This window comes from Dreissena polymorpha, chromosome 1 (assembly GCF_020536995.1).
Source record: "Dreissena polymorpha isolate Duluth1 chromosome 1, UMN_Dpol_1.0, whole genome shotgun sequence".
Lineage (NCBI taxonomy): Eukaryota > Metazoa > Mollusca > Bivalvia > Myida > Dreissenidae > Dreissena > Dreissena polymorpha.
In genome coordinates this window covers 88,321,201-88,334,637 of record NC_068355.1, presented here as the reverse complement: position 1 = coordinate 88,334,637, position 13,437 = coordinate 88,321,201, and the positions used below count along the sequence as shown (strand labels likewise).

Here is a 13,437-nt window from a genome sequence, read left to right as displayed (position 1 = left end):
CAGCGGTGAGCATTCTATACATCGCCAAGGGGTTGCTTTCATCGTCAGGAAGGAGGCAAGCAACAGCGTGATCAGTTGCACCTCAGTCTCAAGCAGACTTATTTCCGTCCGTTTATCAGCGAAACCTCACAAAATCACAATCATCCAGGTCTACGCACCAACAGCTGACTACACAGACGAGGTGATTGAACAGTTTTATGAAGAATTAGAGCGCATAATAGCCATGGTCCCCAAGAAAGACATCCTCGTTGTCCAAGGCGACTGGAACGCCAATGTTGGACCAGACACATACCAAGACTGGTCAGGGATAGTAAAATTTGGCTAAGGAGAGACAAACGATAGTGGTTTGAGACTTTTTGAGTTCGCCAGAAGCCACAAACTCACCCTGTCCTATACGCTGCACAAACACAAACCGTCCAGAACAGCGACCTGACATGCTCCAAACGGGCAAGTTCAAAATCAGCAAATGAAAATGCATTTACTTAAAATATAATATTAACACATGAATATTTTAAACAATAAGTATGCACTTTGGGTTGGAGAGAGAGAGAGAAGACAGAAAAAAGTATTTGTGCTACAGCTTTCCAGTTGATCAGGAAGATCAGACAGTTGTAAAGGTGGGGTTCCGCAGGTTGTGTGGAATATCGAATGTGCTAGGAGCTGTTGACGGTACTCTGATCCCCATAAATGCCCCCAAAGAACATGAAGAGGCGTATGCGTGTAGGAAAGGCTACCATGCTCTGAATGTGCAAGGAATTGTGGACTCAAGATTTAGGTTGCATTTTATCAATAACAATTGTTTGTATTGATTTATTCTTTAAAAAAAATATCAGACATGTATGTAATACTTTGTATTATTGAAATAAATAACATAAATAAACATAACCTCATCTGACATTTAAAGTTTCTTGTTAAAAGTGTAAGGAGAAATGTGTCTCTTTATCTGTCATTGTTTTGTCATACCAGTATTTATTCATTTGTTTAGTCCTTGTATTAACATTGAATGTTTGGAAGTAAAAGGTTTCTAATATTTGAAGAAATAACTTATTAGGCATATATATTGAGTATTTTGAAGCCAGTGGAACTCTATAAGATGTTGCTTTTGCATAAGACACTCTTCAAAAGGAATAAGGTTAACAAGTAAATTCTTTTCGATTCATGTAGGTGGTATGTCTTGTATTTCGGATATGTATTTAACATTTCAGATTCCTGAATTTAGTGTCCACATATCTTGGCTCTAGTCATGATTCGTTCGTGTTTGATAGTTGTGGTGTAAAGGTTTGTATTGTTGTAAACTTAATGAAATGCTAAACATTAAACACACTATTTTACATTCATGATATTATTATATTATATTCTATATACATTTTTAATTTCTTGTAATGATTTATATGATAGCTTTTAAGACTTTAAAACACAAAGTAAAATTTTACAATCAATATTTTTTTAATTAAATTCCCTTTTCGGAGGGATTATACTTGCTATAATCCCTTAAAAGGCTTATTATCTCCCAATATGTCAATCATGTATAATGACATGGTCTTGCAATGCCCTTTTTCAACAGAAACAAAACTGCTCCTTTCAGGATTACCTCGAGAGGAATGATGTTGGGCATTTGTTGGCCGACAGTGGGTATAGTCTTAGGCGCTACTGCCTCACTCCGTTTGCTGCCACACAGAATTCACAACAGATGAGATTTAACAATGCTTACATACGAGGGAGAGTGGTTGTGGAAAGAGCGTTTGGAGTTCCACAATGCAGATCTAGGTTAAATATTAATTTTTTTATTGATGGTACAATATTCATGGATATATTTTCAAAGCTTCATCACACCATATACTCACATGTACAAATAATTTCATTCGAAGTCAATGAATTTACAATAAATAGCCGATTTTATTTGCATACATTCAGTTAAGAAGTAATGGCGACAGTAAACAGAATACAGGGTGGTAAGGACGAAAATTAAAGAGGTCAAGGGGAAATGGATTTAGGAACGATATATCATCATCGACAACGAAATGACCACAGGCAACAGTAAAAAGGCCTACAACACCCTTAAGACCCTCACGAAGACCAGTCAGCACAAGACCGGTGTTATATCAGACGCTGACGAGAGTGTCACAGTCCTTAACAGATGTGGTGAATACTGATGCTACCATTACAACAATCCGCTCCAATCGGACTCCTTAAAAACGATCCCACACAAAAATCGATCGACGAAAGTGCGCCCATTCTTAAGGCTGAGTTGGAGGAGGCAGTGCGTTGTCTTAAGGCAGGAGAAAGCACCGGGAATGTGGATAACGTCCCTTCCGAACTGATTTAACACGGAGGAGAGGGAACGACTGAGGCGTTGACGGCACTTTGCCAAACTATAAGGAAAGAGAGGATGTAGTCCAATGAGTAGACCCAGTCACTGAACATACCCCTACCGAAAAATGGCAACCTTAAGTTGTGCGAGAATTACCGCACCATCAATCTTATCAGTCATCCCAGCAAAGTCATGCTACTTATCATCTTTAATCGATTTAAAAGTAAGGCCGAGGAACAGCTGGCCGAGGAGCAGCCTGAATTCATAGCTTGGCGGAGCACGGTGGATCAGATCGTCAACTACGGAATCATCATTGAAAAACACCTGCAACACCAACGTGACCTCTTCCACAACTTCATTGACTTTAAGAAAGCTTATTACAGCTTGTGGCATGATGGCCTATGGCATGTTATGAGAGAATTTTACATTGACGAAGGGCTGGTGCAACTCATTCAAGAAGTCTACGGAAACGCCACCAGTGCAATACTTCTCAACGGACAGCAGGGGGACTTCTTCGGGACATCAGTTGACGTCCGTCAGCGATGTCTGCTCTTTCCCCTCCTACTCAACCTTTTCATTAGGAAGATAATTCAGGAGACCCTCCATGACCACCACACCTCTATCTCCATCGGTGGAAGACCCATCTCCAACTTGAGATTCGCTGATGATTTTGATCTCATGGGTGACACCAGTAGTGAACTTCATGATGTCACCAACTGCCTCTATGAAAGAGCAAGAGCATACGGGATGGTGGTCAGCACGGAGAAGTCGAAGGTCATGGTGAACAGCACGACCAACACCAGCATTGACATCATCACGAACGGCAAGAAGCTAGAAAAAGTGACCAGCCTCAAGTACTTTGGCGCAACCTGTCCAATGGTGGCACCAGTGCCGCTGAGATCCGAATAAGAATTGCCATGGCAAGGGCAGCGATGGCCAGGCTGAGCATGTTTTTGGACAATCAGTTCCATCAGTTTCCACACCAAGAACAAGCTCTACAAGTCCCTCGTAGTTTCCATTCTACTCTACGGCTGCGAGATCTGGACGTTTCACGCAGACACAGAGCGCAGGATACAGACATTTGAACATAAATGTCTCCGAAGACTGCTCCGCATCTCCTATAAGGGGCACAAGACCAACGAGTACGTCTGGAACATGACTGCAACACTTGTTGTTCCACAATAGCTCTTACTGGCGACCGGCAAACGACGATAGTTGGCTTGGTTTGGACATGTCACCAGGCACGACTCTCTGTGCAAGACTGTTTTCCAGGGCATGTAAGAGGGAGGTCGACGCCGAGGCCGTCAGAAGAAAAGCTGGATAGATAATTGAAAATAATGGACGGATGTGTAATTTAAAATAATGGACATCCCTTCTCATGGATTAATTACTCTCAATTACTACAGACCTGACTGGAGGAGTATTTCCGGTATCGCCGTCCCTCATTTCTCCCAAACGGCCTAACCTGTCAAGTGATTGATGATGATGATGTTATTGTCTAAGTCCAATAATGGGAAGCATTCCGCTATTACAACAATATTTTAAAAAAAGCATTGGACACAACGACATCTTTATCAACGCCTTACCTTAACTTCCAAGCATTCGCATCCAAATATAAGAAACAGATACTTGACTGATTCACGACATTGTATAGATCAAGCCGGTTTCAAACCATCATTTCCAAAGCAGAAACCGATTTAAAAATTACCGTCGATGTCACTTCAAATTATAAGGAGTTCGCTGTAATTTTCCTGACGTAATCACTGTGTAAGGGCGATAAATACTTAAAGGGGCCTTTTCACAGATTTTGGCATTTTTTAACTTATTCATTAAATGCTTTATATTGATAAATGTAAACATTGGATCGTAAAAGCTCCAGTAAAAAATCAAGAACAAAATTAAAAAAAGGAACAGAACATTGCCCGGAGCAGGTTTCGAACCAGTGACCCCTGGAGTCCTGCCAGAGTCCTGAAGTAAAAACGCTTTAGCCTTCTGAGCTATTCCGCCTAGTATACATGCATGACGTATTTTACAGCTTATATAAGCAATCTTCGTAGTTATACAAAATTTAACGACAAAAACAGAACTCTCCAAATTATTCAATCGTTTCGCGTTGCAACGCTTTATATTTTTTTGGTTTTATAATCGTCAAAAGATGCATATAATTGCTATATTAGAGCATGGTAAATGTTCAGTATTACTGTTTCCTCACAAATATCATTACTAAAACGAAAATTTGCGAATCTGAAACAACTTTTTTCAATGTTGTCAATTTACCAAAGCGTGAAAAGATCCCTTTAAAACCAAAGTTGGAGATGAATGTCTTCATGTTTGCGGGTTGATTTTAGATAAGAAGGATTTATTAAGAATAAAAAATTGTTCATGACTTAAATTCTTATCGGCATGTTATATAGCTACAGCGAATTATAAAACAAAAAAACACCATTTTAACAGGTAATGGTAAAAATTAAGATATATAACAAATAAAAGCATGCACTGAAATAGAAGTAATAAAATCATAATAAAAAACAAGCATATAACACACTAATTTTTAAGTCCAAGTAACAAAAAAGACAAAAAGACGTACTGCCTCCCTGATTGAAATGACTTACTTCCTCCCTGATCGAATTGACATACTGCATTCCTGATCGATTTACTGACTGTCTCCCTGATCGAATTTACTTGCTGCCTCTCTGATCAAAAATACTTTCTGCCTCCCTGATCGAATTGCCTGACTGTCTCCCAGATCGAATTGACTGACTGCCTCTTGATCGAAGAGACGAAATGCCTCTCTGATCGGAGAGACTAACAGCCTCCCTGACCAAATTGACTGTCTTCCTTCATGATCAAATGGACTGACTGCCTCCCTGATCGAATTCACTGACTTCCTCCCTGATCGAAGAGACGGACTGCCTCCTTGATCGAATTAACTGACAGCCTCCTTGATCGAAGCGACCTTATCGACTAGCCCCCTGATCGAATTGACTGACTGCCTCCCTGCACATTTACGAACTGCCTTCCTGATCGAATTAACTGACTGCCTTCTTGATCGAAATGTCTTACGGTCTCTCTGATGTAATTTATTGACTGCTGCCCTGATCGAAGAATCTTATTGCCTTCTTTATCGAATGGGCAAACTGCCTTCCAGACCGTATTCGCATACTGCATCTCTGATCAAAGTGACTTACTGCCTATCGTATCGAAATGACTGACTGACTATCAGATCCAATGGACTAACTGCCTCCCTGATCGAGGAAACGTACTACCTCCCTGATAGAAGAGATTTACTGCCTCATTGATCGAAGAGACTGACTCCTTCCCTGATCTAAGAGACTGACTCCCTGATCGATTGACTAAATGCCTCCCTGATTGAATTTACTGACGGACCCCTGATTCTCAATGACTGACTGTCTCCCTTATCGAAATGACCGATGACCTCCCTGATAGACTTGACATACTGCATCCCTTATTGATTTACTGACTGTCTCTTTTATCGAATTGACTTACTGTCTCCTTGATCGAAGAGACTGACTGCCTCTCGCGATCGTTATTCATCATTTTAATAGGTAATCACATGGAATTATTCATTTATATTGTATATTAATGACCTTTGTGAAATTGTATTTAGTTGTATAAAAGTAAGACGAAGGTCATGGCGATTTTACTTAAGCCATCCTTTATAAAAACAATATGTAAATTGGTTAGTCGTTGAGTACAGGGCATTCGTTTGTGTGATGTCGTAAAAACGCTTTGACATACAAGTGTTAAAAGTGGAATGATGAATACTGAGTACAGAAAGAGTATATAACGTATAAATGTCAAAGCACAGAAGATAACATTGTTACGGACGTTATTTAAAGTAGTGATTTTTCCATTTATACACACTAAAAAATCCCTGCACAAGATTTGTAATTGGGATACAACCCACCAGTCCGGTATGGTGACCCATACCGGACTGGTGGGTTGTATCCCAAGTACAAATCTTGTGCAGGGATTTTTTAGTGTGTATAAATGGAAAAATCATTACTTTAAATAACGTCCGTTATATCTATCACCAACAAAACTCTTAAGCTCCGGGAACGGGGATTATAACCGAGCCTCCTATGTGAGAAGCGCGTGTACCACCAACAGCGCCGACCGACAGATGATGTTAAAATAATGATACTTGTCAAAACTTCTTTAATACACAGCTCAAAGTGGGTAAGATTACATATTTGGTACACACTGTATGCTTCTACTTACTGTCCTTCAGACCATAATCGGATTATTGTGTAACGCAAAATTCAAGAAATACTTGTATTGCAGTTAGAGGGAAAAAACCTAATGAAATTACAAAGTTGTTAGATTTTTTTACTCACTGCAAAAAAAGTTTTAAAACAGTCCTTTATTTTGTATGTCAATAATAATTATACGAGCAAGGAGTACAAACAAAAAACAACTTGCACCATTTAACATTATTGAGATGAGTTATAATATATCATGGTGGTAACAATCTGAGATCGATACCGAACCATTGAATTATCACATATTTTCTCAACAAAATCAATCAAATATTTGTACAACCATGTGTCATTGACAACTAAGCAATCGAGGTAAAAAAATTCTATCAAAATCACGATGTTTGATTCAATACTATTAAATCGATGTCTAAAAAATACACTTAAAGCAATTTGAATATCTTGCAATAAAGTCATGTTGCGGTGTTGATATAGTCGCTAATATTTGATATCCATTTCAACCACTCGTGTTTCCGAGCGGCGCACAATGATTTCCACGACTGTCTGTAAAATGATGCCGACGACGACGACAGCAGCCGCGATATAGAGCTTGATGTACTCGCAGAGCGAATTGCTGTATAGGTACGCCATGGTGAAGCCCGCTGCCTGGAACAGCCGCAGATTCGCATATGCGGGCTCCTGATTGGTCGAAAAGATCGCGCCTATCATCGCTGTGGAGAACATTAATTTGAATTACGGTTAACGTATCTCAATCATAATGTTCTATGGTTTTTATATTAATTCATATAGTTTAATTAAATATTATACATGCACGTACTATTTTAATTTCTTTATACATTTCGGTTACGTCTTCTGAAGATGAGTATTTAAAACTTTGTTCGAATACTTATGTCACTTAGTTGAATGGATACTACAGAAATCATGTTTAATGAACTTGAGTTAAAATTAAAACAGCTTTCATCATGTTTATAACATTAATTGATAGAAGCTTGTTTTAATTCGATAATCGAGGCAAAAAATAGAAGATTATGCACCTAAATGCCAGTGTAAATAGCCAAGATTAACCTGGCACAGCCCTTTAGGCATAAATATATTAAAGTTAAGTATAAACAATAAATTAATTTCCGTACCAAAAGCGATTTCATTTGAACCTTACTTAGTATCCACCCATGATTTCAGTAAACTCGTACAAAGCGTGCAAGGAAACAGCTTAATGCAAATATAGAAAACGATCCATGAATACAATTTCCGGTAATTGGGGTCTTAAATGCCAGGTCATTATGTCGGCCTAAAGTAGAAAAAGCGCATCAATGGAAGTACTTAAGAGTGACAGCGAAACAGAATTATATCAACACAATCGCAATAGATACATAACTACCCCTACTAGACCACCGGATGCTTACCTCCGCTCTGCGTTTGCCAGATTGCATCCGCCAGCCCCCAGACTCCCGGTATTAAAAAGAACACGTATGTTTCTGATGGAGTTGGCGTCCAGAAGCGCATAAGGGCCAGCACGGCGAGGTTGAGCAGAGTGGCGAGCCAGCAGAGCGGGATGCGGCCCATGTACTTGCCCAAGAGCCCGGAAAGCGGCGAGCCGATCGTGTTCACCACGCCGAAGCAGATCATCGTGAGCCCCACGTAGCCTAGACCCTTCACGCATGCCACGTAAGACTGTGGAAGAAAGCGACGTAAGGGTCAAGCAAAAGTGATCTTGTAGTGAGCCGGTACCGGGTTTTTTGCTCATTTACACTTCTAACGCAATATTTATCATTATTGTTCGATTATTTATTAAAGGTTTTCATTTTAAAAACTAAAAATATTTTAACATAATAATATTAACTATAATCTTTTATTAATGTTATCTGAATTAATCCATTATTCGATTAATTATCATTTAAACGAGAACTAGAATACAAACAAGACCACCGCATAACGGGTCCCACGCTCGGCTGCGGGTGTAGTTTTGAATAAATGAAAGCTTGACAGATTTTTTTTTAGAGGTCACAGTGACCTTGACCTTTGACCTAGTGACCCAAAAATAGGTGTGGCATGTAGAACTCATCAAGGAGCAGCTACATATGAAGTTTCAAAGTTGTAGGTTGAAGCACTTTGATGTTAGAGCCAATGTTCAATACCTTGACAAAATGTTAAGGTTTTAGCACGACGCGGACGACACGATGACGGACACGACACGACACGACACGACACGACGAGCTGGCTATGACAATACCTCGGGTTTTCTCCGAAAACAGCCGAGCTAAAAAATACAGTCAAAAACGACACAGCATATTTAATTGTTTTTCTTTCAGAGAAACTCATTTGACAATTAATCTCAATCGAAATAATAGTTGAATATGGGGTAATTATGCTGGCAAATGTGTGTTATATCTGATGTGGTACTTGTGTGATACATGTATTGTGGTATGAGCTTGATTTCAACTACATGTCTGCTTTTACACATTGCACGGTTTTACAGACTTACCAAATGAGCATTGTACATTGTTATTTTATAAACAAAACCAACAGCTGTCTCCATAGGATGTCATATGCCCCAGATAAACGCTTTGATAGAAATTATGAGCATTTTTTTGAAAACTCAACGCATTTTTCGAAACCTAAACGCGGACCCTAAGTTAAAGGTAATGGTCAAAGGGGTCAAAATTTGTGTATGTGTATGGAACGGCCTTGTCCATATAGACATTCATACCAAATATGAATGTTACATCTGAAGCGACATAGAAGTTATGAGCATTTTTCGAAACCTAAACGCGGACCCTAAGTTCAAGGTAATGGTCAAAGGGGTCAAAATGTGTGTGTGTGTGTATGGAAAGACCTTGTTCATATAGACATTCATACCAAATATGAATGTTACATCTGAAACGACATAGAAGTTATGAGTATTTTTCGAAACTCAAACGCAAAGTGTGACGGACAGACAGACGGACAGATGGACGGACAGTGCGATCACTATATGCCCTACTTTGGGGGTATACAAATCAAATAGTCACTTGTGAAATGCGTGTTATAGAATGCGGCATTTAAATAAAAGAATACACTGCATTAAACACTTGTTTTTACGGCAATGCGGTCTGGCATAACATTCCAGATGACGTAAGAAATGTACATAGCAGCTCCTAACTCTATGCACATTAATTGAAGGAAATATTATATATATATTATTAATATCTTTAACGCTCCGATTTTTTGTGTTACGCACGTTTATATTATCCGTATATGGCGCTACGCAATTGAATAGGATAGCTCAATTTTTCTGGTCATTACTTATTCTGAAAATTGACCACAAATGTATGCAAAATAAGAAGCACGATTTTTGACATAGAGAATCAATGTTAAAGTCGTGTATGCAATTGTAGTTAGCATCGTGTGCCACGTAGCTTTTCTTCCGACACATTAAAAGAGCGACAGGGGACACTCAATGCCATGCTGTTTAAAAGTCGCTGGGTCGTACCAAGTAGTTTGCAATAGACACAATTTGGAATAGCCATATTCTCTGTTGTACGAACATATTTACTAATAAACAATTTAATGCGAGTCATTTGAAACCAAAATTATTCGTCGGACCATCATTTTCGTGGATTATTATCGGCCCTATCAAACAAGAAATCAATCTTCAACAGCGTTCGAGTCCGAGGTCTCATATCAGATATCAAAACCCAATCCACGAATTTAAGATCAACCGAAATGCCAGATTAAATGAATCCACGAAAATTAATGTCATTTAAAATAAATGCATCTACAGTAGGCCTACCGGTATATTACCTTATGTGTAGATATGATGTGAATATGGAGATTCGCAATAACTAGTGTACATGTGAAAATCAATGAACGCTGAAAATATTGGCTTTTGTTTCTACATGTTAAAAAATTACATTAAGGAATAAAATAAAAACGCATATACGTGTATATGTCTGAGCATCTCACGAAAACCCACTTTAACAGGCAAGAAAGCGTATGTCACAAAACCATGTATGCTTAAAAACCGTTCACAATGCAAGTTCAAAATGTCGAAACAGCATCGAATAAATTATGTGTGAAATGTCATATATCATTACCGGTATAAACTAAATGTAAGTTGACAAACGGTAATGATAAATAACCACACTGTTAAAAAGACATCAGAATGCACAAGAAGAGTGGAAGTACTTAAATGTTGAATACTCAAATGTACAATTATGACAAGATTTTCGCTTACTCGTGTGAACTCGACGAAGAGGATCGACTGCTCCATGCCGGTCCAAATGCTCATTGGAACGAGCAGCGCCATTTTGCGGTCTGTAAACAGTAGGCGGAGTGTGGCCTGCAGCTGCACCCGGACGGACACCTCCGCCCCTTCAGATTTGATGGGTTTCAACAGAAACACGGTGATGATAAGACCGATAATTGTAAAGCCTAAATATATACTGATAAGCGTGTATATTCTCCATTGTGCTGGCAAAGGCATCGTGCTGTTACCTGAACCACCAAATAACTTATCCCACGGACAGTCGTCCGCCCCGCAAAACGAGGGGATTGAAGACGCATTTCCGGCGTCCGGTAATGGCGCTTCGTGCAACACGGCCGATGATATAACGTTACCCCAAATTTGTGTACTTTGAAATGCCATACAAAATATACCAAAGAAGCGGCTGAGCACTGCCTCTAACGGTTCTTTAATGATGTCGCTGTATTCGACAGCTATGGTGGTCAGAAACGCCCCCTGCGCCGTCCACATGAGCCCAGTAGAGAGGCCTTCAATGGCGGCCCCCGGCAAGAGAACGTATTCCAGTGGATAATAGTTACATGCAACGAAAATCGAGAGGCAAATCCACGAGAAGATTAACGCGCCCTTCGCGTTGATCTTGGCGATGATGGCGGGTGCCAGGATGCAGGAGACCAGTCCGCCGCCGGTTATTGCCGCCAGGGAGTACACGCCGAAACCAGGGACCAGACTGGCCTCGAGGTTTTGCAGGCCCGAGTACGCCGTGAACGTGAACACCCAGATCAGGCAGAGCCACGCAAGGTTGAGGCGCAGCTGGAACTTCCGGCTTAGCGCAGTTTTGTACCCGTCATCATTTAGTACGTTCTTAGGGTCGCTTATCTCTGCGAGACTAAACTCAGTTGTATTAACATCCATTGTGTCGGTATATACCTTCCTGTCTTCAACGAAGGCGATTTGAAAATGAATAAATCATAATATATCTTTTACAAGAGATGTATGGTTCATTTGTCATTTTAACAATAATGATTTAATTAGAACAATATACAATGAAATACATGTATATCACAAGATTACACTTATTAGTAACTATTATCATACTGTAACAATAGTGACACTACCAATTGTGTTAAAATTGAAGTATGTCAAACTTTCGCTTGTTATATTGGCGATAAGACTGTATATCTTACAGTGACCTGGCTACAAAATTGTTGTTTAATCGTATATAGATAGTACTTATCAAGGCGTATCAGCAAGCCCATTCTCTGTCGGCGCGTGTACCGGGCCAAGCCGGCAGGTGGAGAGACGAGTTCAACCGCCAACTTTACCGGTACATTCGGTTACTGATAGAGATTTATTTGCTGTTAATATGAACACTTATATATATTTTCTCTTACATTTTGCCTTTACTAGTATTATCTTTATTTTTCGTAAAATACTTATATATTTAATTTCATTTATTTATAATGGTATCAATTAAATAACATAACATACGACTGTTTTAAGGGGTTTTACAGAAGAAGACCCCAAACAGAAACGGCCTAGATTACAGGCTTTAAATACACTCGATCGGATATAATAAATAAAAAAAATATTGTTGTATTGAAACTATTTCATTCGATGGAACAATAACAATAAACTATTGCATATTCACAAAAATAAACAAATATCGACGACCAGAGCCTACTGTCGGATGCAGCAGACTAACTTCGAGGGCTTATTTGCCAATTTTTAGGATTTCAATAAAAGTGTTCCATGACTGTTGTTTTTTACATCTTTGGGGAGTCCCGTGTGATGTTCCGGATCATAGTCTCGAAATTAACCCATTTATACCTATTGGACTCTCCCATCCTGCAAAATTGGATCAATTTATTTCCAAAATAAAGGATGTCTAGTATACTTATTTCTTACATAAATTCCTTTAAGCAAACAGCGCAGACCCTGATGAGATGCCGCATCATGCGGCGTCTCATCTGGGTCTACGCTGTTTGCCAATGCCTTTTTTCTAGACGCTAGGCATAAATGAGTAAACTATTATGTACAGATCGTTTTGGCGGAGGTCTGTGCTCTTGACCGCCTTTTGTCGGATTGCTCATGATTATTTACAATGACAGAGACTGAGGCTGAAAATACTTTATGGCGAAACTCTCTCGCTCTCGTGTTTTCTGCATGGGTAAATCTGAACAGTTTCGCTCCACCTAGATGTATCGACAGTAATAAACCACTGTTCGCCCATGGTATTTCCGATAAATAACAATAAACTGGCACATATTGTGCATCCAATAACACAGGTGCAATATAGTCGAAATGGTAAAATAAGAATGTAATCTTATAGAAACAAAACAAAAAATAAGGCTTAACAGAAGTCCACTACCGGTATGTGTTATCAATTCTTTGTGTAACCTTAGCAACGACAATTTTGGTGTGCCAAAAGAATGAAAATACTTTTTCAGTTGTCTCAGATTCAAGATTATTTGTTATCAGGAGCGAAGTCTTTACAAACACCTTTATGTTTGTTAATTAACACTTTCACTCCAGGATCTTTGTAAGCTGATAAATGTTGATTGACATGTATCGCAGTCATTGATTCTAATGTAAGCATTATTCCTGTGTGAGTTGGTATAACGGTTGTAATACTTATTTTAGAGTTGCTACATTTGTATCACATAGTA

At 39.2% G+C, this 13,437-nt stretch overlaps 1 protein-coding gene across 1 annotated transcript; it reads right to left on the bottom strand.

Annotated features, from left to right (window-relative positions):
- Window positions 1-6,676: 6,676 nt before the first annotated feature.
- Window positions 6,677-11,916, bottom strand: LOC127839500 (UNC93-like protein). Its single transcript, XM_052367893.1, has 3 exons — window positions 10,763-11,916; window positions 7,953-8,220; window positions 6,677-7,259 (listed from the first exon to the last, which is right to left on the bottom strand). Exons 1-3 carry the CDS (start codon window positions 11,681-11,683, stop codon window positions 7,027-7,029), a joined length of 1,422 nt encoding a protein of 473 aa, XP_052223853.1. The 5' UTR covers window positions 11,684-11,916; the 3' UTR covers window positions 6,677-7,026.
- Between the last annotated feature and the right edge of the window lie 1,521 nt (window positions 11,917-13,437).

Coding starts and splice junctions, on each gene's coding strand:
- LOC127839500 (XM_052367893.1), bottom strand. CDS start 11,683: ATGGATGTTAATACAACTGAGTTTAGTCTCGCAGAGATAAGCGACCCT. Junction 8,221..10,762: donor TCTTCGTCGAGTTCACACGA/GTAAGCGAAAAT, acceptor TTTCTTCCACAG/TCTTACGTGGCATGCGTGAA. Junction 7,260..7,952: donor CTGGCAAACGCAGAGCGGAG/GTAAGCATCCGG, acceptor TGTTCTCCACAG/CGATGATAGGCGCGATCTTT.